Source organism: Rattus norvegicus, chromosome 20 (assembly GCF_036323735.1).
Source record: "Rattus norvegicus strain BN/NHsdMcwi chromosome 20, GRCr8, whole genome shotgun sequence".
Classification (NCBI taxonomy): domain Eukaryota; kingdom Metazoa; phylum Chordata; class Mammalia; order Rodentia; family Muridae; genus Rattus; species Rattus norvegicus.
In genome coordinates, this window is record NC_086038.1 from 30,785,363 (window position 1) to 30,809,249 (window position 23,887).

Here is a 23,887-nt window from a genome sequence, read left to right on the forward strand (position 1 = left end):
CATTATCTTAGGAACATCAAGTTACCTCTCTCCTCTTCACCGCATCCCTCAGTAAGGAGGCTACATCATGGCCCTCACAGTCAGTGGCTTTGAAACCCTTTGTCCATGAGATCAAGATTCCCTGAAAGAGGAAAGGCACCCAGAGAGTTTAGGTGAGGAACCTTCAGGCCACTCTGCGGTCAGGAGACTGTGATACCCCACCTCCCAGGCAGTAACCACAGAGGCTGCTGTGCCAGCATCACACTCAGTACAAGAAAGCATGAGTGGAATCCTGTGGGCTGGTCCTCTCCCACCATCCCCACAGACATCTGCTTTCCAAACCCACTTCACAGATGGAGAAACGGAGGCACATAAGGTTGGTTGTGGACTTGTTTAAAGGAATGCAAAATTGTAGTAAGCCTGTTGTTACTTTATAGAATTTATACGCTCTTGGGGAAAAGTGCTGTGTGTGTGTGTGTGTGTGTGTGTGTGTTTGATCCCCAGTACCGCACAAATCAGGTATGATAGTAGGCATTCATAATTCCAACCCATGGGAGATAGAGGCAGGAGATTAGAAATTATGGGCTATCCTTGGCTACACAAGGAATGTGTGTAACAGATTCCTAGCCTGGGCAACATAAGCCCCAACCTTTAAAAAATGTTTAGAGTTGTGCATGTCTATATGTGTGAGCATCTCTCTCTCTCTCTCTCTCTCTCTCTTTATGTATGCTTCCCTCCTTTTGATGTTGCTTGTCTGAAATTATTTAATTCCTGTGTTTTCATGGCTGTAGTAAACCTCCTTAGGTTGGAATTTTTCTGATATTACCTTACTTAGCTCTTCTGGTGCTGCCAATCAGGCCTTAAACCATCCCTCAGGCCCCTCCCTGGCCGTGTCTCCACTTGTACCATGCATGGCCAACTGTATATTTTCAGATAGGCTGGCTCCTCCCTCAGGGATTCTGTGCCACCTTCTCCCTCTTTGCACACAATATGTCCACCCACGCCTGGCCCTTCCCACACAGTGGCAGAGTGCCTGGTTCGTGCCTCTGATGCCGGCACGGACATAGGAGCCCCCCTAAGGACAGAAACTGTAACTGGATGGAAAATAAGAAAGAAGAAAGAGGAGGGCATGCCTACTCCTAAAGTGTGGAGATGGTTTTTATTGTAGACTTAAGGGAGAAAGCAGAGGGAAGAGCCCAGGCTGAACACGGCAGGCAGGCAGACTTAGACAAGACCAATAGAGGAGAAAGGGAGGAGAGCAAGAGAGGAGTCACCAGCCAAAACAAGGAGCCTGGCATAGCCTAAAGAACCAAGATATATAGGGATCAAGCTGGGGGAGGGAGAACGGAAGTCCAGCCCCCAGGAGATTTAGGGTAGAGAGGGTAGGGAGAAAAGTGTGGGAGAAGCCACAGGTAGAGAGCGAGATTTGTCCTGGGTTGAGATCTAACAGGAACCCTCCACCCTGTACCCACACCTTAGTTTGTTACGGGGGTGGGGGAGACCCACGCCCCCATCTGGGACCCTTTTCGTCCCATAGATTAAGTATTTACTAAAGGTTTGTTCTAACAGGGCACTGTGCCAGGGCCTAGGGGCATCCAGCATCTTGCCATACAAGCAGCCAAAAGGAAAGCCGCCAGGGGCTGAGGGTGTAGCTAGTCAGCAGAGTGCTTGCCTGGTGTGGGCAAAAGCCCAGTGAGGTCTCGCATGCCCGCAATGCCAACATCTCGGAGGTGGATGCAGTGGCATCAGAAGAGAAGGCCATGGCCACAGAGCAAGTGGGAAGCCAGCCTGGGCTTAAAGGAGTAGGGGGAAGATGGGGTTGAGGAGGAAGGAAAGAGGAGCTGGTGAGCCACTAAGTGTGACAAATTCTATAATGAAGGTCATTCTTTGTGCCCGGAGGCCCCAAAGGTTCTCAAAAGCCATGGCTCCGGTTTTTGTTTGTTTTTTTGGCTTCTGTGAGACAGGGTTTCTCTGTGTAACCCTCGCTGTCCTAGACAGCCTAGACCAGACTGGCTTGGAACTTGAGATCAGCCTGCCTCCAACTCCTGAGTGCTGGGATTAAGAGTGCTGCCACCACCATCTATGAAGACAGCTCCTTTCAGCAATGGCTGAAGAGTAGAGTCTTAGGACGCTCTGGAGAGGGTGACCCATGAGGCATGTAAGGCTGTCCTAGACATCTTGGGATGTCACTGAAATGGGCAAAAACCCTAGCCACCCGAACCCAACACTGTTGGGTCCACAGGAAAGAGACTCACACAGTCCAGGTTCGTCTGATGGCAGGGAAATGAGAAGGTGAAGCCCAGAGGCATCCGGGGGCCTTTGATCCCCATGTAGTCCAGGAAGTCAGAGATGCAGGAGACGATGTGGTCAAACAGCTTTAAGAGAAAGGGAACAGATTACCCAGGCTCTCTTCGGTTTCACACTTTCAGCATGCGCGCGCGCGCGCGCACACACACACACACACACACACACACACACACACACACACAAGCACGCACACTTTCTCCAGGAACTTCTCGGTCACTGGAGTATCACGGGCTCAAAGGCCCTGATGCTTTAGGGCCACGGGGCCGTAGCTACAGCGTGATATGGCAGACACGCGTTATCTCATGACCACCAGTGCCACTGGCCAGCTGTGCCCGCCTCACCTCATCCCCGGTGCCCTGCATGATTTCCAGGGGAATGGAGTAGATCTTGTTGTGCATTTCCACTGTTCTCTTTTTCCCACTGCGGATCTTTACCAGCAGAACCCGGAAATTCGTTCCTCCAAGATCCAAGGCCAGGAAGTCACCGTGTTCTGTCACAAGGAAGGGCACAGAGAAAGCCTCAGGTGGCTGAGTGCATCTTGGTGGCCAGTAACCCCCAGAAGTCCCCCATCCAGCATTACGGGGACTGCTGTGAATTGTCCCTGGGGTATACAGCATGGTCTAGACTCTCAGTCACAAGCTGGTCTGGCATCAGAACGGTGGCCCCAGGAGGGTTCTACTTGTCACAGTTAACTTCACCGTTTCTTAAAAGCCTGACAATATCTTCATTTTAGTGACTCTCATATAAAACTGCATAATTTGTATCAACGTATAAATCTAAAAATGACCACAGCCCGGCTTCCCTCTTTGCAATGTGGATGTATGGTTCTTTGTTATTTGTTTTGTTTTGTTTTGTTTCAAGACGGGGTTTTCTCTGTGTAGCCATGATGTTCTAGAACTCACACTGTAGACCAGGCTGACCTCGAACTCAGAGATCTGCCTGCCTCTGCCTCTCAAGTGCTGGGATTAAAGGTGTGTGCCACCACCATTCAACCTGGGTGTATGGTTCTTGCTACTGAAAAAATGGAAGAACCTGTTTCTCTTCTTTTTGGATTCTGGGACCCAGAGGGAGAGGCATAGGCAAAGCTGGGCCAGTCCTAGCCTTGGCCTCCAGATTCTGCTTCTATCCAGTAGTAGAGCCACAGTGACCCAAGGGTGGGAAACCCATGGCCAGCCACCCTGTGCTGGGTATAAAGACTGAAGTTGGCTTCTCAGCTGACCTCCAACAGAGATCAGCAGACCCTGGCCTGGATTAGCAATCACACAGCTGACCCACTGACCCACTGACCCACTGACCCACTGACCTGCTGACCGTGGGCGAGAGTGAACGGTGATTGAGTAACACCACTGAATTTGAGGACACCCTGGCCCACTTCTGCCTCACCAAGCAGATGCTGATGGAGGTGAGGATGTATTTTCTATACCACACAATCATTATTCTGAGGGTGCCCCCAAGAATCTCTCCAGTGTGGCCACAGAATTAGCCTCAGTGAGGGGTAGAACACTCAGGGATGCGAAGCCCCAGGTCTGTCTCCCTCATGCATACCCTGACACTACTTAAAAGATGAGGACCATGTGAATTCTTCTGTTGGTTGGACTCATGCGGCCTAGGCTGGCCTCGAACTCACAATGTGGCTGAGTGTGGCCTTGAACTCCAGAGCCTCCTGAGCGCTCAGAGCACAGGTATGTACTGCCATGCCAGTTTCCCATTGTGCAGTTCCAACAATGTTTTACAAAGAACACTAGCCTGGGAGGAAAACTGAAGTGCTCTAAGTCCACACACACACACACACACACACACACACACACACACTGGATTGTGTAAGATGCCAGCTCTTGTAAAATTAGACATGGCCAATCCGACAGCATCCTCAGGAGAGTCCAATATGTCCCCTACTCATCCCTACCCGACCCACTTCCTGGGACAGAAGTGTGGCAGCCCCATCAGGCCCTCACCAGTCCCATCCGGGATGCTCCGGACAAAAGAAGGCAGCATTTTGACAGTAGCTTTGCTGTTGGTCTCCTTCCTCAGCCCCATTTCCATCTCTGTCCGTAGCCTCTTCTTCACCTCCATCAGCGTCTGCTTGCTGAGGCGGAAGTGGGCCAGGGTTTCCTCAATCTGCCGGTGCTGCTCAGCCAGGCGGTAGGCTACTGCCGTCACCATGGCGGCCCCCTTGCCGCTGCCACTCTCTGAGAGGAGGAAACGGACGTCGGAGTCAGGCACCAGGCGCCTCAGGGTCTTGTGGAACCGCCGGGAGTACCTGCAGGAGGAAGTGGAAGTGGGTGAGCGTGGCGGGCTGGATCAGGCTACCTGCTGGGGACTGCTGGGGACAGCTGGGGGCGGCTGGGGACTCTCCCTCTGGTCAGAACGCTTTAATTCTATTCTGTTATTTTCCTAATGCAGCCTCTAGGTACCTGCTGTACAAACAATGCGTAACACTTAAAAACATATCTGAAACTGCTTAAGACAATAACAACAAAAAAGGGAGAGGCTTGTTATTTTATGCTTATTACCTACAAGAAAATTTGAGGGCCACAGACCATCTTTGTGTGAAACAGGATGACTGCTAAATCCAGACCAACCTGGGCTACAGAGTCAGTTCTAAGCAGGATGGAGCTACATAGCAAGACTTCACTTCAGGGCAGAGGGGAGATGGGACAGGAAGGAGGTCAGGAGGGGAGACCAGGAATGGGGACAACATTTGAAATATGAATAAATAAAATAACCGATTAAAAAAAAACCTCTGCTTTAAATGACCAAAGAGGGGGTCGGGGGTGTTTCTGTTCTCGGCTGTATTATAGCACCACAGGGGCCAAAGGCAAGCACTTCAGAGTCAGATCCAAAAACAAGGGTGAATGCCAGCTCTTGCTTCTGTGGCAAGCGACCTTGAGCCAGTACTGACCTTGGACTCAACGCAGACCAGCGTCTGGCTGAGTGATGGGAAACGAACAGGTTTAGTAAGGAGCCCACACAGGCATTGACTCAGAGGCAGAGCTCAAGAATCCCTCTTGGTTCTTGATTTTTATTTCACTTGGCTCTTCCCCTTCTCTAGAAGAAAAGCTTAGGCCAGCCTGAGACAGAGGTTGTGGTCTCAGGTCTGGATGGCGGCAGGCCAAAGGAAACAGGAAAAGCCATTTCCCCAAAATACCAACAGTCACTGCCTCCAAGGCATGGCTTAAGAACTACTTCTATTCTTTTTGAAACTCTTGTAAATGGCCTCAAGTTGCTAGTAATTCTGAAATAGGAAACACCTGTTCTGAGTTAGTCTTTGTGTTCGAGCACAGGCTCCCAGACGAGGACTCACAAGCAGGTCTACAGACATGAACCCACGTGTGAGCACAGGCCTGGAGGTCAGGGGTTAACCTCAGGCAACTTCCTTAACTGCGTTCCACCTTATTTTTAAAGATAGGGTCTCTCCTGAATCTAGGGCTCACTGACAGGCTGGCCAGCAGGCCCCGGGGAAATTCTGTCCCTACCCTCCCCCTGCTACTACAGGTACATGCAGTTGTACTTGTCTTGGGTCCTTAGGGAGGCGCATCACGTGTTCCAACTTGTGTAACACTCACTTTCCCGACTGAGCCATCAGGCCAGGTCAAGTTTACTCTTTAAAATGTGAAGGTGTGGGTTCAAGAGAGATGGCTCAGTGGTTAAGAGCACTTGCTGCTCTTCCGGAGGTCCTGAGTTCAATTCCCAGCAATTAATTGCTTGTAACTACACTACCAGGAGATTCAACAGACAATTGTGTAGGCAAAACACTAATGCACGTCAAATAGAACTAAGTTATTAAAAGGAGGTAAAGGTTCAAACAGAAGTAGTTTTGGAGCAGGGAAACCCACCAACACCACCCCAGCATGCTGTCCAGCATGGATACTCCACACCACCAGACTGTAGTGACGACTAGCTACAGTGACAGCCTGGCCTATTTTTTAGATAAGGGACTCACTAGTTATACCAGGCTGGCCTCAAACTCACAAGGAGTTTGCCTTTGCCTTCCCAGTGTCGGGGTTAAAGGAATGGGACCACCACGCTCAGCCCTAACAAGTTTTAATGTGACGCTATAAACCTTGAGGCTTTCTTGTCAAAAAAAAAAAAATTAGCCAAGAATTCCAAAGAAAAAGCTGCTTCTTAAGGGGACCGAAAAGAAAAGGAAAGGATAAAGAAAGGAATGGTTGATTTTCTCTTTCAAATATCTTTAAAATACGAAAAAAAATTAGCAAAATTGTAAACCTGGAGGCTGGCATCTCCCAGCTAGCGTAAGGCTAGCCCCCTTGGCCTCCGGGAACTACGTCCATGCATTTGTGCAAGCGTCCCCAGTGGGAAGGCTGCAAATCTGCAAATTCGAGCTTTGGTCTTGTAAACCAACGCCAAAAACCAACGCCCTGGGCAGAGATTGCTACACCTCAGCAAAGGCTCAGAATTTAGTTTCCACCATTTCAAAAGTTTCAGCCACATTTTCTAGGGCCCAGGAGACTTTCGAAGCTCAGGATGGGCCAGCACCATCAGCAAGCAAGAAGGCAGCTCAGCAGAAAAGCCTCTCCCGGTCTGTAGAGATCACTTATGATGATCTCTGGCTCTCGGATGGCAGGAGCTGACACGTGCCCATGTGAAGCAGCAGTGTCTGAGGCTCATATCGGAAGCTTCTGAGACAAGGACCTGGATGCCACCAGTCATGACAGCACACGCTTACAATCCTAGCATCCTGGAGGCAGAGGCCAGAAGATCAGTTCAAGGCCAGTCTCTGCTACACAGCAAATTTTGGGCCAGCCTGGGCTACATCACTGTCTCAATAACAACAACAACAACAACAACAACAGTAACAGTAACAGTAACAGTAACAGTAACAACTACCAAAACAAAAAATGCAGAATACCTATGACCAAGTTCCAGCTCTAGTGGAGTAAAGGGATATAACGCAGCCTGTTTGTAGACACACTACACCTCACGTTCCTGTCTGGAGAAACTTCTATCTCACCTTGGGAGAAAGAGACCAAAGTGGACTGCAGAAGCTTTGTGAACATGTGAGAAGGCACCTGGGGGCGAGGCGTCCCAGACGAGCAACTCTTAGCCTTGCTTCCCAGAACCAGGCCGTGTCTTATCTTCCCAAACCATACCCTGGGCGTGCAGTCTGCCTTCTGGAGAAGGGCCTTGGCCTCAGATGGGGTGGACTCACTGTGGGTGCATCTTGTAGAGAGAACCGTCCACGCCAACCGTGGTCCGCAGCCTGGGTGTGCCCTTGTTGTCCCGCAGGCGGTTCAAGATGGCACCGAGCGTGGCGGCCACCAGGTTGGCTGATCGGAAGGAGACGATCGTGCAGATGTGCTGGACCGACACACAGTCAACATCAGACGGCTCCACTCCCAAGCGGGTTAAGATTTCCTTGGCATTTTGAATGCCTTCCTTATCCCTGGGAGGAGGGAGGGGGGAGGGAGGGGGAGAGAAAGAGAGAGGGGAGGGGGGAGGGGAGAGAGAGAAGTGGGAGGGGGAGAAAGAGAGAGAGAGTGAGAGAGGGGAGAGAGGAGAGGGATAGAGAGGGGAGAGGGAGGGGGAGGGGAGAGAGAGAGACAGAGGGGGAGAGAGGGGAGGGGGAGGGGGAGAGACAGAGAGTGAGTGACAGAGGGGAGGGAGAGTGAGAGAAGGGGAGGGGGGAGAAAGAGAGAGAGAGGGAGAGAGAGAGAAAGAGGGAGAGAGAGAGAGAGTTAGAGTTTAGGCTCACGCCAGGTTGTGGAGAGGTTATCAGAGCTGGGAGGCAATGGTGGGGAAGACAGAACCCACTGCCCAGCCTGGCATGGGAGCAGCTCTGTGGAACGCCTGGGGTGGGTGCTCTTGCATGAGAAATATCTAGCTGGTGGGAAAATGCTACCAGGCCAGGTATGTCATGCCAGGCCTTCGAAAGGGGAGATTTCATGTGGTGAAAGCTGTGGTGAGAGCTGAAAAAAAGAGCTGTTTTACCTGGGGGTTAATTAACATAGCTGAGGGGACCCTCCCCTCATGGAGCATCTGACTTGCTTACACATATATACCAATGTTGTCTGTAAAATTCTAATTTATCTGCATGTGTCTTGTGTATCTTCTGTTGGTTTCACTCAGATGTACTGCATTGTTCTGTTGTTGTTATACAGGGTTTTGTTTGTTTGTTTGTTTGTTTGTTTTCTTTTTTTCAGAGCTGGGGACCGAACCCAGGGCCTTGTGCTTGCTAGGCAAGCACTCTACCACTGAGCTAAATCCCCAACCCCGTTATACAGGGTTTTAAAACAATCTTTCTCCTGTCTGCCTGTCTGTCTCTGTCCTTTCCCCCTTGCATTATAGTTATGGTTCTCAGTAACCAAAGACCCAGTGGTAGAACCAGGCCAAAATGAAGAAGGCAGGTGCTCTCTTGACTTTGCCAATGACTCTAAGGTTAAATTACAGCATGCGCACGCATGTGCACACACGCACACACACATTCTCACACACATACACACTCTCACACACACTCATACACACACACACAAACTCACACACACTCATACATACACACATTCTCACACACATACACACTCTTATACTCATACACACACACACACACACACACACACACACACACACACACACACACACGGAATCTCGGGGCTGGGGCTGAAGGAGAATGACCCTATATCAAACTCCAACGCACAGCTTGGGCAGAGAATAAGCTCTTACCCTCTGTACTGGCTGGTTTTGTGTCAACTTGACACAAGCTGGCGTTATCACAGAGAAAGGAGCCTCCCTTGAGGAAAGGCCTCCATGAGACCCAGCTATAAGGCACTTTCTCAATTAGTGATCAAGGTGGGAGGACCCAGCCCATTGTGGGTGGTGCCAACCCTGGGCTGGTGGTCTTGGGTTCTATAAGAAAGCAAGCTGAGCAAGCCAGGGGAAGCAAGCCAGTAAGTAACATCCCTCCATGGCCTCTGCATCAGCTCCTGCTTCCTGACCTGCTTGAGTTCCAGTCCTGACTTCCTTTGGTGATGAACAGCAGTGTGGAAGTGTAAGCTGAATAAACCCTTTCCTCCCCAGCTTGCTTCTTGGTCCTGACGTTTGTGCAGGAATAGAGGCCCTGACTAAGACCCTCCCAGCAGCCTCTTCAGCCACAGAGATGGCCGTGCATCGAGCTGTCAGAGCTAGTGAAGCTCCACTGGCCCTGATGTAAATCCTCAGGACCAGTGAGGACACACTGTGGGGGTGACTCATATGGGGACCAGTGGCCCAGAGCAGTGAGATGCCTCATGTCTTTGTGTCCTTGATGGCCTTCCGTGGCTATGTGATTCCTCCTGAAGTAGGACTCGAACATGGTGGAATGGTAGCCATGCACAGCATGGGGCTCATTTAGACTGCACCACACTGTGCCCTCCTCAGAGTCAAGATGGTGGCTTCTGAGAATCCTATGGGACAGCAGAGGGCAGAGGGCAGAGGGCAGAGGGCAGAGGGCAGAGGGCAGAGGGCAGGATGCTGCCTGGACTATTAACAAGTGTTCCTCAAACACTTCCAGAGAACATGTGGAAGCCGGGAGAGGTTTTGGGTTCAAAAGAAGTTTTGGGGAATGATGGGTTAATCACAGTGGTCAGGCTTCTTTAGTGTTCTAAATAATGAATACTATAAACTATTATTTCCCATAAAACCCTCCAGTCATTGAGTGGACACCTCTAGGCTTCCTAGAACATGGTTTGGGAGCGGCCATGATAGAGAATTCCAAGAATTCCCAGGCCCAGGTTTGGTCAGCCCCTTGGCTCAACACTGGAGTCATCTGCTTCCTGGACCCAGATCTTACCCAGAGGTGTGTGTGTGTGTGTGTGTGTGTGTGTGTGTGTGTGTGTGTGTGTATGGTGTGTGGGTGTATGGTGTGTGTGTATAGTGTGTGTATAGTGTGTGTATAGTGTGTGTGTATAGTGTGTGTGTATAGTGTGTGTGTGTGTATAGTGTGTGTGTATATGGTGTGTGTGTATATGGTGTGTGTGTTTGTGTATGTGATGTCTGTGTATCATGGTGCGTGTGGCGTGTGTGTGTGTGTTTACATATGTGATATCTGTGTAGCATGGTGAGTGTGTGTATTTGTGTATGGTGAGAGTGACAGAGGGGACTGGTTTTGAAACCGCACAAGAAAATCATCCATAAAGCCCTTGTGCTAAATCCTTTCCTTCTTACATTTATTTATTTTTATGCCTATGGGTGTTTTGTGCACCACAAGAACGCCTGTGCCTGCAGCAGCCGGGAGAGAGTGTTGGTTCCCGGGAAATAGACACAGATTATTGTGAGCTGCCATGTGTGTGCTGGGCACTGAACATGCTAGGCCAACTCTCCAGTCCCCTGGGCTGTTCTTAATGACCAGAAGGTGCGGGCAGGGAGACCAGCTGGAGTGTTCATCTGAGGGGAAGGGGAGATGGGCCCAGGAGGCCTGGTGCATGGAGATAAGAAACCCCCTCCCCTTGTTTAGTCTCAAGAGATAACAGGCCCCTGCCTTCCTTCCATGCCCCCGATGGTACCTACTTTTCAATGGCGGACACGTCACTAGTGTTGAACTTTCCCCTCGTGAGCAGCTCTGGAGTGATGCGCCCTTCGAATAAGAGGCCTTCCTTGGCCATCTTCACCAGGATTAGCCGGACCAGCTCCCCCATGTACATGCCGCTCACCATCTTCTCGAACCTGCAGGAGCGAATTCCACGGGCATCAGTGTTCCCTCTCTGCTCCAGTGCTGTGTCAGCATTCGCGGGGACAGCAGAAGAGCAGAGGGGACCCCGCTGTGTCTGTCTCGCAAGCTCCCAGTCTCTGGGTCAGCAAGATCCCTCCTGGGATTCAACAAGGAGGGGGGCAGGGATGCCGATTCTGGACAGGGCGGCCACCCAGGAGGGACAGGGACAGGCAGGGAAGGCTGCCTGGAGGTAGGGGGATGTTAGGATTTAGATGGGGGTGACAGTGCAAAGGATCATCTCCTACACAACTCCATGACTCCATGGTGTACTTTTCACAGGGCTGTCATTCCCATCCGTCCAGCATAGCCCCATCAGGGGGAACGGATAGAGGTAGCCAGGAAGTTCCTAGCTCACCAGAGGGAAAATGTCCTCTTTTGGAAGATGGGAAAAGCTGTTCTCCCTGGGGGGAAGGGTGCTATACCTGTACATTTGGTTTTTGACTAAGACAGATATTTAAAAATTATTAATTATGTTTTGTGTGGTGTCTGGGTGCTGGAGCCTATGTGACCATGAGGGACGGTTGGTTGCAAGCCACCTGACGTGGGTCCTGAGACCTGAACTCAGGACCTCTGCAAAAGCAGTGTACACTCTTAGCTGCTAAGCCGTCTCTCCCGCCCCTGTACAAGTGTGGGTCACAGCCTTGGTAGATGACGATGGTGAAGAAGACAGAGATGATGAAGACAGAGTTGAGAGGTGTCAGGAGGGAAGGACCTCAGTGCACGGCCACCTAGAGGCTCCCACCAGCAGGGGACCTAGAGATCATTTTACCCTGAGGAAGCTGGGGCTCACAGAGGTCAATTCACTTATTCAGGGAAGAATATCGACAGCAGATCTGGGTTTGCACTCAGTCCCTTAGGCTCTGGAGCCCTAAATCTTCACTGTAGGGGTGCAGGAGAACTGAAGCTGGTAAGTGGCCCAGAGCTAATACGATCAACTTATCTCTACGCCGGATGGGTTTTGGTTTTGTGGATTTTTTTTTCCTCTTTCTCTTTCTCTTTTCCTTTCTCTTTCTCTCTTCCTTTCTCTCTCTCTCTCTCTCTCTCTTTCTCTCTCTCTCTCCCTCCCTCCCTCCCTCCTTCCCTCCATCCTTTCTTTCTTTCTTCCTTCCTTGAGACTAATTCCCACAAAGCCAGGCTGCTCTTAAATTTGATACGGAGCAGAGGATGAACGACCGGGATTTTCTGACTCTCCTGTCTCTACCTCCTGAAGGCTGGGATTATGGGTGTGTGCTGTGAGGTCTGGCTTACACAGCACTGGGGCTCTAGCTCAGAGCTGTGTGTGCTAGGCAAACCCTGTGCCAACTCTGGGGCAACTCCAGCCCCTCAATTTATCTTTTGCCACTGGCCTCACCCTAATGCCTAGGGGTGGGCTTTGAGTAGATGAAGGCCAATCATCCCACCCCGGTGCTCGGGGCAAATTCAGGGATGGGCCAATCCCACAGTGACTGTGGTGTGAGGTTTGACTCCATATCTGAAGCCACCTCTTTGGGTCCAAACACTGTAGGGGAATTTGTGGATACAAATTAACCCAGGCCGTGCAGAAGACCTGGTCCAAGGGCTCCCAGGCCCTAATACCACAGTTGAGTCAGATTCAGCCCCAAGTATGACTGATCAGGGACAGGAAGGAAACCCTAAGCAAGGCAGATCAGAGGCCTCCTCTTGAGAGTGGCTGGTTAGCTGGCACTCCCAGAGCTGGCAGTGACACAGCAAAACAATGTGTTCCGGGTAGAGTCATCCAGCAGCCAAAGATGCTGCCGGGCCCCAGAGCATCCAGCCCTGGCCTGTCAGCACAGCACAAGCTGCTTTCAAACACAGCCTTTATTGTTCCTGTTCCTGACTGGCAGGAAAGCCTCTGTGGGCTGGCTGTTCAGGTGCTGCTCCAGCTCCTGTGGTAAGCGCCCTGTGGAGTCTAGGCTAGAATCCCCAAGCTGACAGAAAGCAAGCTGGGTCTAATGGCCTGCCTGATGTTGCTTCTGTTACCACTGCACCCGAGTCTGTGTGACAGTAAGACAAGACCTTCCTTCAAGGATCTGCAGAGGGCACGTGCTCATATGTGGCCATGGAGTCTGGCTACTGCGTGATTAGGACGTTTGTCTGTGTCCGGTGCTTCCTAATCTATTTGTGTATGTCTCACATAGCCTAGGCTGTCCTTGAACATTCTACAGAGCACAGGGTGGCCTTGAACTTCTGACCCTCTCCTATCGCCTGGTGACGGGAATACAGTATCATGTGTCACTGCACCCATGCGAGGGATGGAGCCTCGGACATGCCTGGCAGGCAACTCTATCAACTTAGTTACATACCTAGTCCCAGTGGTAAGGTGATTACCCAGAAAGAATGCCATTTAATCGCTTAAATGAATGCCATTTAATTTACACTTCTGGGGGTTTCGCCTGAAACCCTGTGCTAAGTGTGTGTTTAGTGCCTGTGGAGGTCAGAAAATGGAGTCAGATCCCCTGAAACTGGAGCTATGGATGATTGTGGGCTGCTATACCAGGTCCTCTGGAAAGCAGTCAGTGCACTTGGCCATATAGCCCATCCCTAGATCTTTAAACATATTATAATTATGCTACTACTAATAATAGTAGCTTGACCTCAAGTTGCCGGGTTTACACACTAGGTGCCTTTACCAGCTAAGGCACCTTGCCTTTAACTGCATGAACTCCACAGTCACCGTGCATCTGACGGAGTGAGGAGCATAGTCCAATCATGCACATCTGAAGCAGGCTGGTAGTGCAGGGATGTTATCTCAGCTGCCCAGGAGGTAGAGACTGGAGGATTCTAAGTTCAAGACCAACCTAGGCAACTCAGTAAGACTCTTGCTTCAAAATAAATGCATTTTACAGGGTGGAGATGGGGCTCAGTGGTAGAGTATTTGCCTAGCATGGCTGAGGCCCTGAGTTCCACCCAGTGTGGGGAAAAAACCCCAATGGGTGACAGCGCTTGTGGCTACCTGGCTTTATGGCCCAGTCTTTTGCTAAATGTCCCCCGAGTCAGATAGGTGGCCAGAAGAGGAAGTTAACTCACAGCTGCTTCCCAGGGTTGAGAGATCCACGGTCTAACTCTCTGTCAAACTCGGTTCGGATGTCTTCCAGGGACCCATCATCCCCAAAGGCTCCCCATTCCGTGTTAATACACATCCTCCCCTCGTCGCCTTCCACCAGGTCGATGTGTCGCAGTTCCTCCATGTAGCAAGCATTGGTGCCTGTGCCTGGGAGACACAACGTGGGAAGCTGTGACCACACAAGGCGAGGAAGGGCACCATATGGGCTGAGCAAAGCAAGGAGCTGGGGAGCAAGTGGGGGCGGGACACCCTACCAATGATCAGGCCGACTTCACACTGTTGGTCATCATAACCGCAGGTCATCATGGTCCCTACTGTGTCATTCACCACGGCGACAATGTTAGCATCATAGTCCTGGGGACCGATAAGGAAGAGAATGTCACCATCAGTTCCCACATGGGCGCAGAAATCCCAACCAGGCATGCTCCAATTCTCACACGCCACCATGCTGATGGGTGGCTTCACTGCGGCCAGGACTCAATTAATTGGATTAGACAGCAGTGATTACATTATGGAAACTGCAAGGTCCCCTTAATTATCTGGCTTAGGATTCTTCGGGGAGTGAATTTTATTCATGGAGCTACATTCCCGGGCAAGCCTCCAAAGGAGAGCCTAAGAATCACATGCGCATGCGCAAGGCAGCTCCTCCCTCTAATCCCTGCGTGTTTGCGGAACAACATGGAATCCCTGCGGAATACACATGGATGGTCTCAGCTGCAGACTAGATACCTTTTGGTGGCACTTCTGAGAGCTCACATCTGACCTACTCCCTGGCCTGGGATTCTTGTCCCCTGCTAGGGTATTAAGGCCATCACCCTCAGTGCCCCTCCATGCCTGACAATGTGAACCTTAAACCATTTTAAGACGGAGATTTCCCCCCAATACCGGACTTATGCACAACCCAAGAGAGAAATTACCCCTCGCTTCTTAATGGCTTTATTCAGCAACTTGACCACATCCGCTCCTTCCACGCCACTGGCTTTGAACCGCTTTGTCCACGTGATCAGTACAGCCTGCGGAAAAGGAGTGGAAAAGTGGACTGAAGGCAGAGAGCTTTGGCGAGTCAAGGCTTCCAAGGCTACTCTAGCACAGGGGCTAAGCAGACACCCTCAGCGACAAACGGCCGCCACCAGGTCACGATGGAGATAGATCTGTCTGTCTATCCACTTAATGGGTTTCCCTGAGAAAACTTCTTCTTTTAATGATTTGTTTATTATTTATGTACATTGATGGTTTTGCGTGGACGTATGTCTGTGTGAGAGTGTAGGATCAATCCCCTGCAACTGGAGTTACAGTCAGTTATGCGTCATCATGTGGGTGCTGGGAATTGAACCCAGGTCTTCTAGGAGAGCAGCCAAGGAGAGACGCTGACAAGCCTAAATTCCTGGGGGAATGGGGGGTGTACATAGACTTTACATTACATTTTGCATTACTTTAGTGGTTTTACACACGGCCTTAAAAAAAAAAGATAACGGAACAGTTCTAATTGGATTGCTCTTTTCTCAGTCAGGAGGGTTGCCATAGACACGGCAGGTTGGGGATGATGACTGTCAGGCCGTGCCAGTCTCCAGAGGGTTAATACAAAGAAGGGGGGCCTGGCTTCCCTCCGAGAGGTGTGCATGCTGCTGAGGAGGGGTGAACCCTGTTGAGCCTGTGATCTTCTTCACTCTGGATCAACTATAACTAAGGCCAGTATTGGAAATGACCCTGGACACTGTTTTCGTCCCCCTCCCCCCGCCCCCAGGCTCTCAGGTGGCCAGAAGCATGGTCCTTTCTCCAAGCTCCTGCCACCTACTTCCTGGTGGGGTGGTATCCCATTCCACTGAGGGGCATTTTGTACAGGGAGAATAATGGAATTGGTCAAGATTTGGACGATGGAGGTCCCAGCCTTGAGCCGTTCCCTGAAGGGGTTCCCGGTTGGCGGATAAGAGTCACACTTTTAGCTCCTCCTCTGCCCACGATGCCCTGCCCCAAATCATTCTACCCCTTAGCTCCTGTCTGCAGGATGATGTGCCTTCTGCCACACAACTCCCTCCCTTTAAAGACTGCTTCCTGGAGGCCAGGCCATACATATCCCTAGCCATTTTCTCTCAGGGCCTGGCCCGGTGCCAATTAAACACTTAGCCATCTTGTTGCTCACTTACTTAGTGGCCATCTTGGCTGCTAGATCGACTGCCACTTTGCAAAGAGTTATGTGGCTTTGATACAGGGTCCCACATGTCTAACTTGGGCTTTCAACTTATTGTATAGCTGAGGATGACCTTGAGTTTGATTCTTCTGTCCCCACCTCCCGAGTTCTGGGTTATGGCTCTGTCGGGCTTACAAGCATATACCGGTTTACACTGGGGGTCAGGTCTGGGGCTAGACAAGCACTGAGCGAAGTCATATCCCAGCCCAGCAATTTGGTATTTTCAAAACGAAACTCTTAGTAAACAGAATTGCTCCATTAGTTATGGTTATTGATCTCTTGATACGCAAACAACTTTATCGGAGGTATGGATGTATAGGAAAAAGATACATAACGCATAGTTCAACATGATCTACAGTTTTGGGTGTCTTCTGGGGACTTGGGACCTTTCTCCCACACCACCATAACAACAGCAGGCATTCAAGGAAGGGCTGGAAGAACTACTCTTAGAGAACCAACTGACCTGCATACCTTGAAGGTATTGAGCTGCTGGAGATCTTGAGAGTCTAGCTGGGACTGCACAGAGGGAAAGAGTCTGGGACAGAAACATCTTAGAGATACTCAAAGGAGAGGGCACACCATGCGAGGTGAGACCTGGATCAGTGCTCCGGGTTCTATCGTGAATAACCTGTCACCCCATGGAGGCCCCTGCTCTCCATCCTAAAATGAGAGGCTTGGTCTGCTGGGCCCTCCAAACCCCTCCTGCTAATTCCACAAGTGGAGCAAATGTGCAGCCGCCAGCATCGCCAGCATCAGGGGAAGCAGCAACAGCAGCGGTGTGGACCCTATCAACAAAGGTCCTACAGTAAGGTAAACCAGTGTGCCAACACATGCTCTGCTGTCCCCTGGGCGGCAGGACAACCTGATTCTCCATCCGGAAGTGGGACTCAGGAGCACTTAGCTCACAGAGGCTGGCCGGGCCTTCAGTGTTTACTATTAGTATTCCTGGGGTTTGTCTATCTATAGGTGTATGTGGGGTGGGGGATGTTCTGTCCCTCCATACAGAGAAGGAACAGCCTGTAATCTGTTTACTCCACAGATTCGCAGTTCTTCAAAGCACAGGTGTACCACAGGGCGGAGCAGACAGCAAATAGCAAATGAGAAAGATCAGATGTGACATGTCGGTCATGGGGGTGGGGTGGGGCACTCAGCAAGGGAACCCAAGGCTTCTCTTGAGGCAGAAGACAGCCTGATACCCCAGTGAAGAATGACCTCACTTCTCTCCATAGCCATTAGGCCTTGTCTGCCTTCCTTTCCTTGCTCATTTATGAGAGCTTCATCAATGGCTCCTTGTACCTGGGGAGCATGCACTACACTCTGGGTTCAATCCCCAGCACCCCAGAAACCAGGCACGGCGATGCACATCTGTAATCCCAGGGCTGTGAAGGTAAAGGTAGGAGGAGCGGGAGTTCAAAGTCATCCTACGCTACCACCCAGAGGGTAGCCTGGGCTACATTAAAACCCTGCCTCAGAAGAGGTCAGGGGTTGGGGGTGGTACACGAAAGGAAGGGGAAGAAGAAACATGGCACCACAACCTCAGGCTAATTTTGACAAACAACTCCAAAACCAAGAGGCATGGGGCCACCCATAAGCGAGGGGACGCAAGAGAGCGTCCGCCGCCGTCTTCTGAATCCAGTCATCACCAAGGCATCCTTACCTCATCTATCTTGGATTGTCGGCAGGGGAAGGAAAATGTGAATCCCACGGGTAACTTCTTGTCCTTGATCTTCTTTTTCTCCATGAAGTCTCCCAGGCAGTCAGCGACATGATCGAAAAGCTAGAAGGCACAGAGGAGGGACATCAGGTTGGGGGCAGGGGAGGGCACGCTGTGCGAGTGTGACAGCTAGCACAAGCTCTCACAGGACACTGTAGCCCTCCAAAGGAACTGAGCCCTCAGAGGTCACAACGCTGGTCATCCAGGCATGGAGGGAAATTCAGAGACAGGGAGAGTCAGCAGAATGTCTTCCCTGACACATTGGCGGTCTCTCAGCTATCCAGGAGGAATGACCTGGCCACTCCCAGAGATGGCCCAGGAAATCCTTGGGCAGCTCCATGGCTGAACCTACTGACGGAAAGATGAACACCCCCTAAAGATGCACAGATCCTAGGAATGGAGGTCACATAGTTCTGCACCTGCCAATACCCACATCAAGAAGTACAAGTGGGGTACCAAGCACGGCTCATGGTACAGCATCTGTTTAACTATAACACCCCTGTCTGATCCTCCAGGATCAAACCCCAAAAAAAGTATAACACTATCAAAAACCCACATGACAGTCTAGACATGAGCCGAGGTTAGACACAGCGGCTCATGTCTAGAATTCCAGCTCTTGGGAGTCTGAGGCAGGGGGATTGCCCTGAGTTCAAGGCCAAGCCGGGCTACAGAGTGAAACCCTGTCCTAATAAACAACAAAAGCCCAGATGCTACCTTCGTGGATCTGGGGTTACTCCTGGCACCCCGATTTCGAACACTCATGAGTATAGGTGGAAGTGGAGCTGGCTGTGCTCTCTGCTGTCTGAGTCAGCATCCCTGGACAGTCTGCGTTCAATACTGTGTTACCATATGAATATGCCATGCTATCAATATCCCAGAGTGCACTTCTGACACTGCCGTGCGCAAGCTCGCTGGCTCTGACTCGTGAGGTATACACAGACTGCAGGAATCCACTGGAAAGAACACGGAAGCACGGCTCCCTGGATTCTGTGTGACGCTGAGGACAGTCTCGTGCCTTCTAAAACCCAGACAGAGGAGGACGGTGCCAGAGTGCCAAGCCACAGTCACCTTGAGCCAGCTTTGGAGGGGACCTGACTCATTGCTGAGGTTGGGGGGGACACCCAGTCTATTCCAACTTGGATGCCTCGGTCCTGAGTCACTCTTACTCAGGCTACGCTGCACCAGCATCTCTGGTTGAAGGGGCACGTGACCACCCTCCCTGGAGAAACCAGGCTAAGCTTCCTGTGACCTACTTCAGACCCACACAAACCCATTACTAAGTCAGTCCCTGAGCCCTGCGAGCCATCTGCACCTCAGGCTCCAGGCACTCCTGCTGTAAGTGAGCAGAAGGAAGGAAGAACGGCCACACGGGAAGGGCAGGGTGAGGGGCCTGAGATGGCTGGCTGCAGCAAGAGGGCCACGCCAAGAACTCGGAGCCAGCACTTGAACCCAAGCCAAAGGCATCGCCCCATGGTGGCTGAGCAGGCCAACCTGACTTGGTTGTACTTATGTAGACACCCCCACAGTCTTAGTGCTCCAGAGGAGACAGGAGGAGGCTCCAGAGTTCCAGGACAGCCTGGGCATCTTAGAGAGGCCCTGTCTTCTAAAATAAAACGTAAGAAAGGAGCTTGGGATGTAGCTCAGTGCTGGGGTGCTTGCCTAACATCCTCAGTGCCTGGGATTCAGTACCTAGTACCACAAAATGAATGAATGATGAATGAATGGATGAATGAATGAATGAATGAATGAATCCACATCACCTTCCGGACAGCATTCTCATTATTTTCACATAGACACAGAAGCTAGATAACGACTCAATCGTATAATCTCACTTTCAGGAGGCAAGAGCAGGATGGTGCGGTTGAGGCCAGTTTAGACTACATAGCAAGCTCCAGGCTAGCCTGAGCTAAAATAAGTAAATAACAAAGGAAACATTTTAGGGCTCAATGAGAGAGCTGAGCAGCTAAGTGCTTCCCATGGAGCCTGACAGCCTTGAGTTCAACACTTGGAGCCACAAGATGGAAAACCCAACTATCACAAGAGGTTCTCCATGCAAGCGGGAGGACCTGAGTTCGGATCCCGAGACTACGTATGCACTGCCAGTCGGGGTAACATACTGCTGCCCTGGCGCTGGGGAGGGAGGGAAGAGACAGGGACAGCTCATTGGCCATCTGTGAACTTTGGGTTCAATGATAGATCTGTCTCAAATAATGTAGAGAGTGTTGGAGAAAGATTACCTAGCATCAACCTCTGACTTCTACACTGTGCTCTTGTGCATGCATGCGTATGAACACCGACACAACTGGCACAATACACATGCTACACGCATGCACACACTCAATCCCTCTGACGAGCAAGGCAAATAATGACCAAAAGGACCTTGCGTTTGTGCGGCAAGGACAATTCCTGCGGAGCTGTCTCCCTGGTCACTCAAGTCCTGTTTTCACAGTGTTGCATGCAGCTCCTGAAACCATAAAGCTTTAACATTGTAGAAGGTGTTTGAGATACTGTATGGTGGAGAGGGGAGAAAGAGAGAGAGGGGGGAGGTGGGGGGCACTGCAGGGTGAACGTGGGTAGCACCGGTTCATCTTTACGTTTGACACTATTTCAGGAGATAGGATTAGGGTCAACTTTTAAATATCTACACATCACGGAGGGTGAGGATCCCATAAAATCCTCAAGACTTTGTTGTTCCTGGGCCATGAAGTCTGAGCAGCTCCGGGGGTAACATGAGGACCTGGGTCACCACGGAAGAGGTCGGTCAGAGATCTCAGGAGAGGGGCCACTTGATGCCAGCTGACTGCTGATTCCAGAACACTATGGGAGATGTTCTGGTTCCTACCTTGCTACCATCACACCCTGATCTAAGCTTCTGTCAGCAGCCACCACATTTTCTCATCATCAAAAATGTAAGAAAGGGGAGTGGGGAGAGGCTCCGAGGTTGGGAGCCTTACAACCCCAATCCCAAGGGACCCATTGCCTTCTTCCGACCTCTTAGGGCACCCATACACGTGGTATACACTCACACGAGCCACACATACACATTTTAAAAAAATGTTTTGCTGGATGTAATAAGTCACACCTTTAACCTCAGCAGTGAGAAGCAGAGGCGGGGGGGGGGGGGGGGGGGAGGAGTCTACAAGTGTGAGGTCAGCCTGATCTACAAAGCCAGTTCTAGGACAGCCAGAGCTACACGGTGAAACCTTGTTTCAAAATAAATAAGTAAATGGAAAAGAAAAGGTCCTAAAACTGAAACTGTAACTTCTAGTGTTAGACCACCTCAGAAATCTCAGACTTTGGCAGCCACTAAGCAGCTTTCCCACGTGTCAGATGGACATGGTAAAACTCCACAGGGTCGCCATGATGATTAAATGGGTCACTGGGTCACTAAATATAAAGCGCATAGACATCAGCTATTACACAGGACAAGTGTCATTATATCAGCACTATCATTGTCTTCTTGGATGACTTAGAAGGGGCAAAAGAACAAATGGGGGCAGGGGGCAAAATAACCCTGGGAATGAGAAGGGTACCCTGGGATGGAGGCACCCCCAAACAAGTCCTGCACCTGACAGGCCAAGCCAAGGGGCACAAGGAATGTTTGCACACTGGCCGTCTCAGCGGTGGCTCCACTCAAAAGACAAACCACAAGGAACAGTGATAGCCAGCACTTGTTACAAGGAACAGGGTCTGCTAAGCTGGCTGATGGCCACTGGCAGAAAGAAGCCACACAGTGGGCGATGGGGGCACAGGTAGGAGACCTCCTTGTCCCCTTTGAACAGCTTTGGGAGGAAGGGACAAGTCTCTAATGCCTGTGATGGAAACAGGACCACCTAATGAGCAGCTCGCCTGCCTCCGTGGCTAGCTGTAAGGTGGCTTGTCCACCTTAGACATAGGGCTTCTTTCTATGCTTACAGTGATGTGCTCCAGAAAACTCTGAATCCAAGGAGCAGAGTTCAAGGCCAGGAGTAGCTCTCATCTAGGTGGGTGGCCCCAACCCTCACCCACAGTGACTTAGGCCCCAAGTAGACTCCTATAGAGAAGGCCCCTGGGCCCCACCTCGGTCCACCCCGAAACCATTGCTTTCCCTGGAGAACTTGAGGAACCTCGCCTTGAACGCACCCCTTCCCCAGCAGAACTCTGTCAAGCTGTCAACTGTATGAAGACTGTGGCCCAGCATGGAGTGTAGGTGGGGCATAAGCTCATATGTCCATCCTTAAGAGTAATGGAACGCCCCCATGATATAGTCTCAGGGCACCCACATATAAAATAAAAACCCGACGGTATTGCCTGAGCCTTAGTCCCAGGGTCCTAGGGAGATAGGGACCCACCGCACGTCATAGAACAGGCCCTCTGCAGGTGAGCGCATGTCCTTTGGTCAGGAAGGATGGCCCTAGCTAGGGCTGGGGGCAGGAGGTGAAGCTTTGGGCATGAACACAAGGAGGAGGAGTCATTTCAAAAGCAAAGTCTGCAGCCTCTGGTTGCCATCCCAAGGGCGTGTGCACGCCATTCTATCAGAGGACAGAGCTCCTGCTCTCCCAAGCTGAGAGCCACTCCACAAGACCTGGCCCCCCTCCATTGAGTGGGTGCAGAAGCCGGAGGCCTGAGAGCAGGGCATTTCTACCCAAAGGGTATGCAGCCCAGGATCCTTTGGGACGGTATATGCCTCTTCAGGCCCAGCCCAGCCCCGTACGGCGGCCTCATCCCTCCACCAGGAGTTCTGTACAATTGATACCCAGTGAGACCTCCAGTGAGTCCTGCCGGGGTCCCTGGATGGCAGCTTCCGGAAGTCCGGCCCTCGCAGGTACTCCAAGGGATCTGGCTGGCTGGAACAGGATGGGGAGAACAGGGGCCCACCTGGGTTCCACTGCCATGCACGATGTTCTCTGGGGTGTCGTAGATCTCAGACTCCATGCTGACGTTCTGGTTCTTCTCGTGGTTCACCTGCACCCGCAGGATTCGAAAGGAAGACCCGCCGAGATCCAGGGCAATGAAATCCCCCTTTTCTGACAAGGGAGAAAACCAATGTCAGATTCAAGTGTGAGAAGGCCTGAATCTGGCCCCGTCTGCTCCTCCCACCCCCACCCCACCATACAGCACCTGCTGGAACAGCTCTAGTCCCAGCTCTGAGGAGGAAGAGGCAGCAAATAAGGCGCAAAGTTCTATCCCACCTTCTGCCTTGCCATCCATAAATAAGGACCACACAACACTAGCTTTTTATTTTGTTGAGACTGGGGTCTCATGTAGCCCAGGCTAGCCTTGACATCACTATGTAGCAGAAGATGACCTCAGTTAGAAGATGACGGGAGAAGCCTGTGTTGAGATCTGTCCTATGCCCTGGGTTCCCTCCACGTTGGCTCAGACGCCAACCACTGCTTGCCCAAAGCTCCAGTCACTCTTTGGAGTGTGTTCTCCTTCTTGTTGTAAGACAAGCAAAATGAGAAACTTGATGCTGGGACCATTTGCCGAGCACAGAGCTCGGCAACACTGAGGACATTTGCAGTTAAGCAGCTCCTGTCACTACCTCTGGGAAACCTGGATATCACCCCAACATGACTCAGTAACCACTGAGCGGTAATTCCTCATCCCCTCCATCCCTAGCAACCTCCACTTTCTTCTCTAAGAGACCTGGGCATTTCACGGAGGTGGAATCGGGCATAAATTGTCTCTTTGCGGCTGGAGGCCTTTACTGAGTGTAGTCTCCAGGGTTCATCCACGTTGCAGCCGGTGGCACCAGGTGACAGCCACCCTTGCCTCCCTAAGTCCCAGTAGCCCCCATCCCTATGACTATCAATATCACCCTGAAAAAGATTATACACACACAACCTACAATCTGAGTCACGTAACGTACCAACCATTCATTCACGGTGGATGTACTGTCCAAGCCAAGTACGGAGGCACATGCCTGTGATCCCAGTGCTTAAGCTAAGACAT

The 23,887-nt window shown here is 51.1% G+C and overlaps 1 protein-coding gene across 6 annotated transcripts in view; it reads right to left on the reverse strand.

Annotated features, from left to right (window-relative positions):
• Hk1 (hexokinase 1) overlaps positions 1-23,887 on the reverse strand; it is a 101,593-nt gene that overhangs the window by 12,141 nt on the left and 65,565 nt on the right. For all 6 annotated transcript variants that reach the window (XM_039098432.2, XM_039098434.2, XM_039098435.2 and 3 more), the window contains 11 exons: positions 22,811-22,959; positions 17,897-18,016; positions 14,969-15,064; positions 14,306-14,405; positions 14,015-14,198; positions 10,786-10,941; positions 7,457-7,690; positions 4,242-4,546; positions 2,628-2,776; positions 2,235-2,354; positions 26-121 (listed from right to left, as the gene is read on the reverse strand). In XM_039098432.2, the coding sequence (XP_038954360.2) occupies positions 26-121; positions 2,235-2,354; positions 2,628-2,776; positions 4,242-4,546; positions 7,457-7,690; positions 10,786-10,941; positions 14,015-14,198; positions 14,306-14,405; positions 14,969-15,064; positions 17,897-18,016; positions 22,811-22,959 (1,709 nt within the window). The remainder of the gene's footprint in view (positions 1-25; positions 122-2,234; positions 2,355-2,627; positions 2,777-4,241; positions 4,547-7,456; positions 7,691-10,785; positions 10,942-14,014; positions 14,199-14,305; positions 14,406-14,968; positions 15,065-17,896; positions 18,017-22,810; positions 22,960-23,887) is intronic.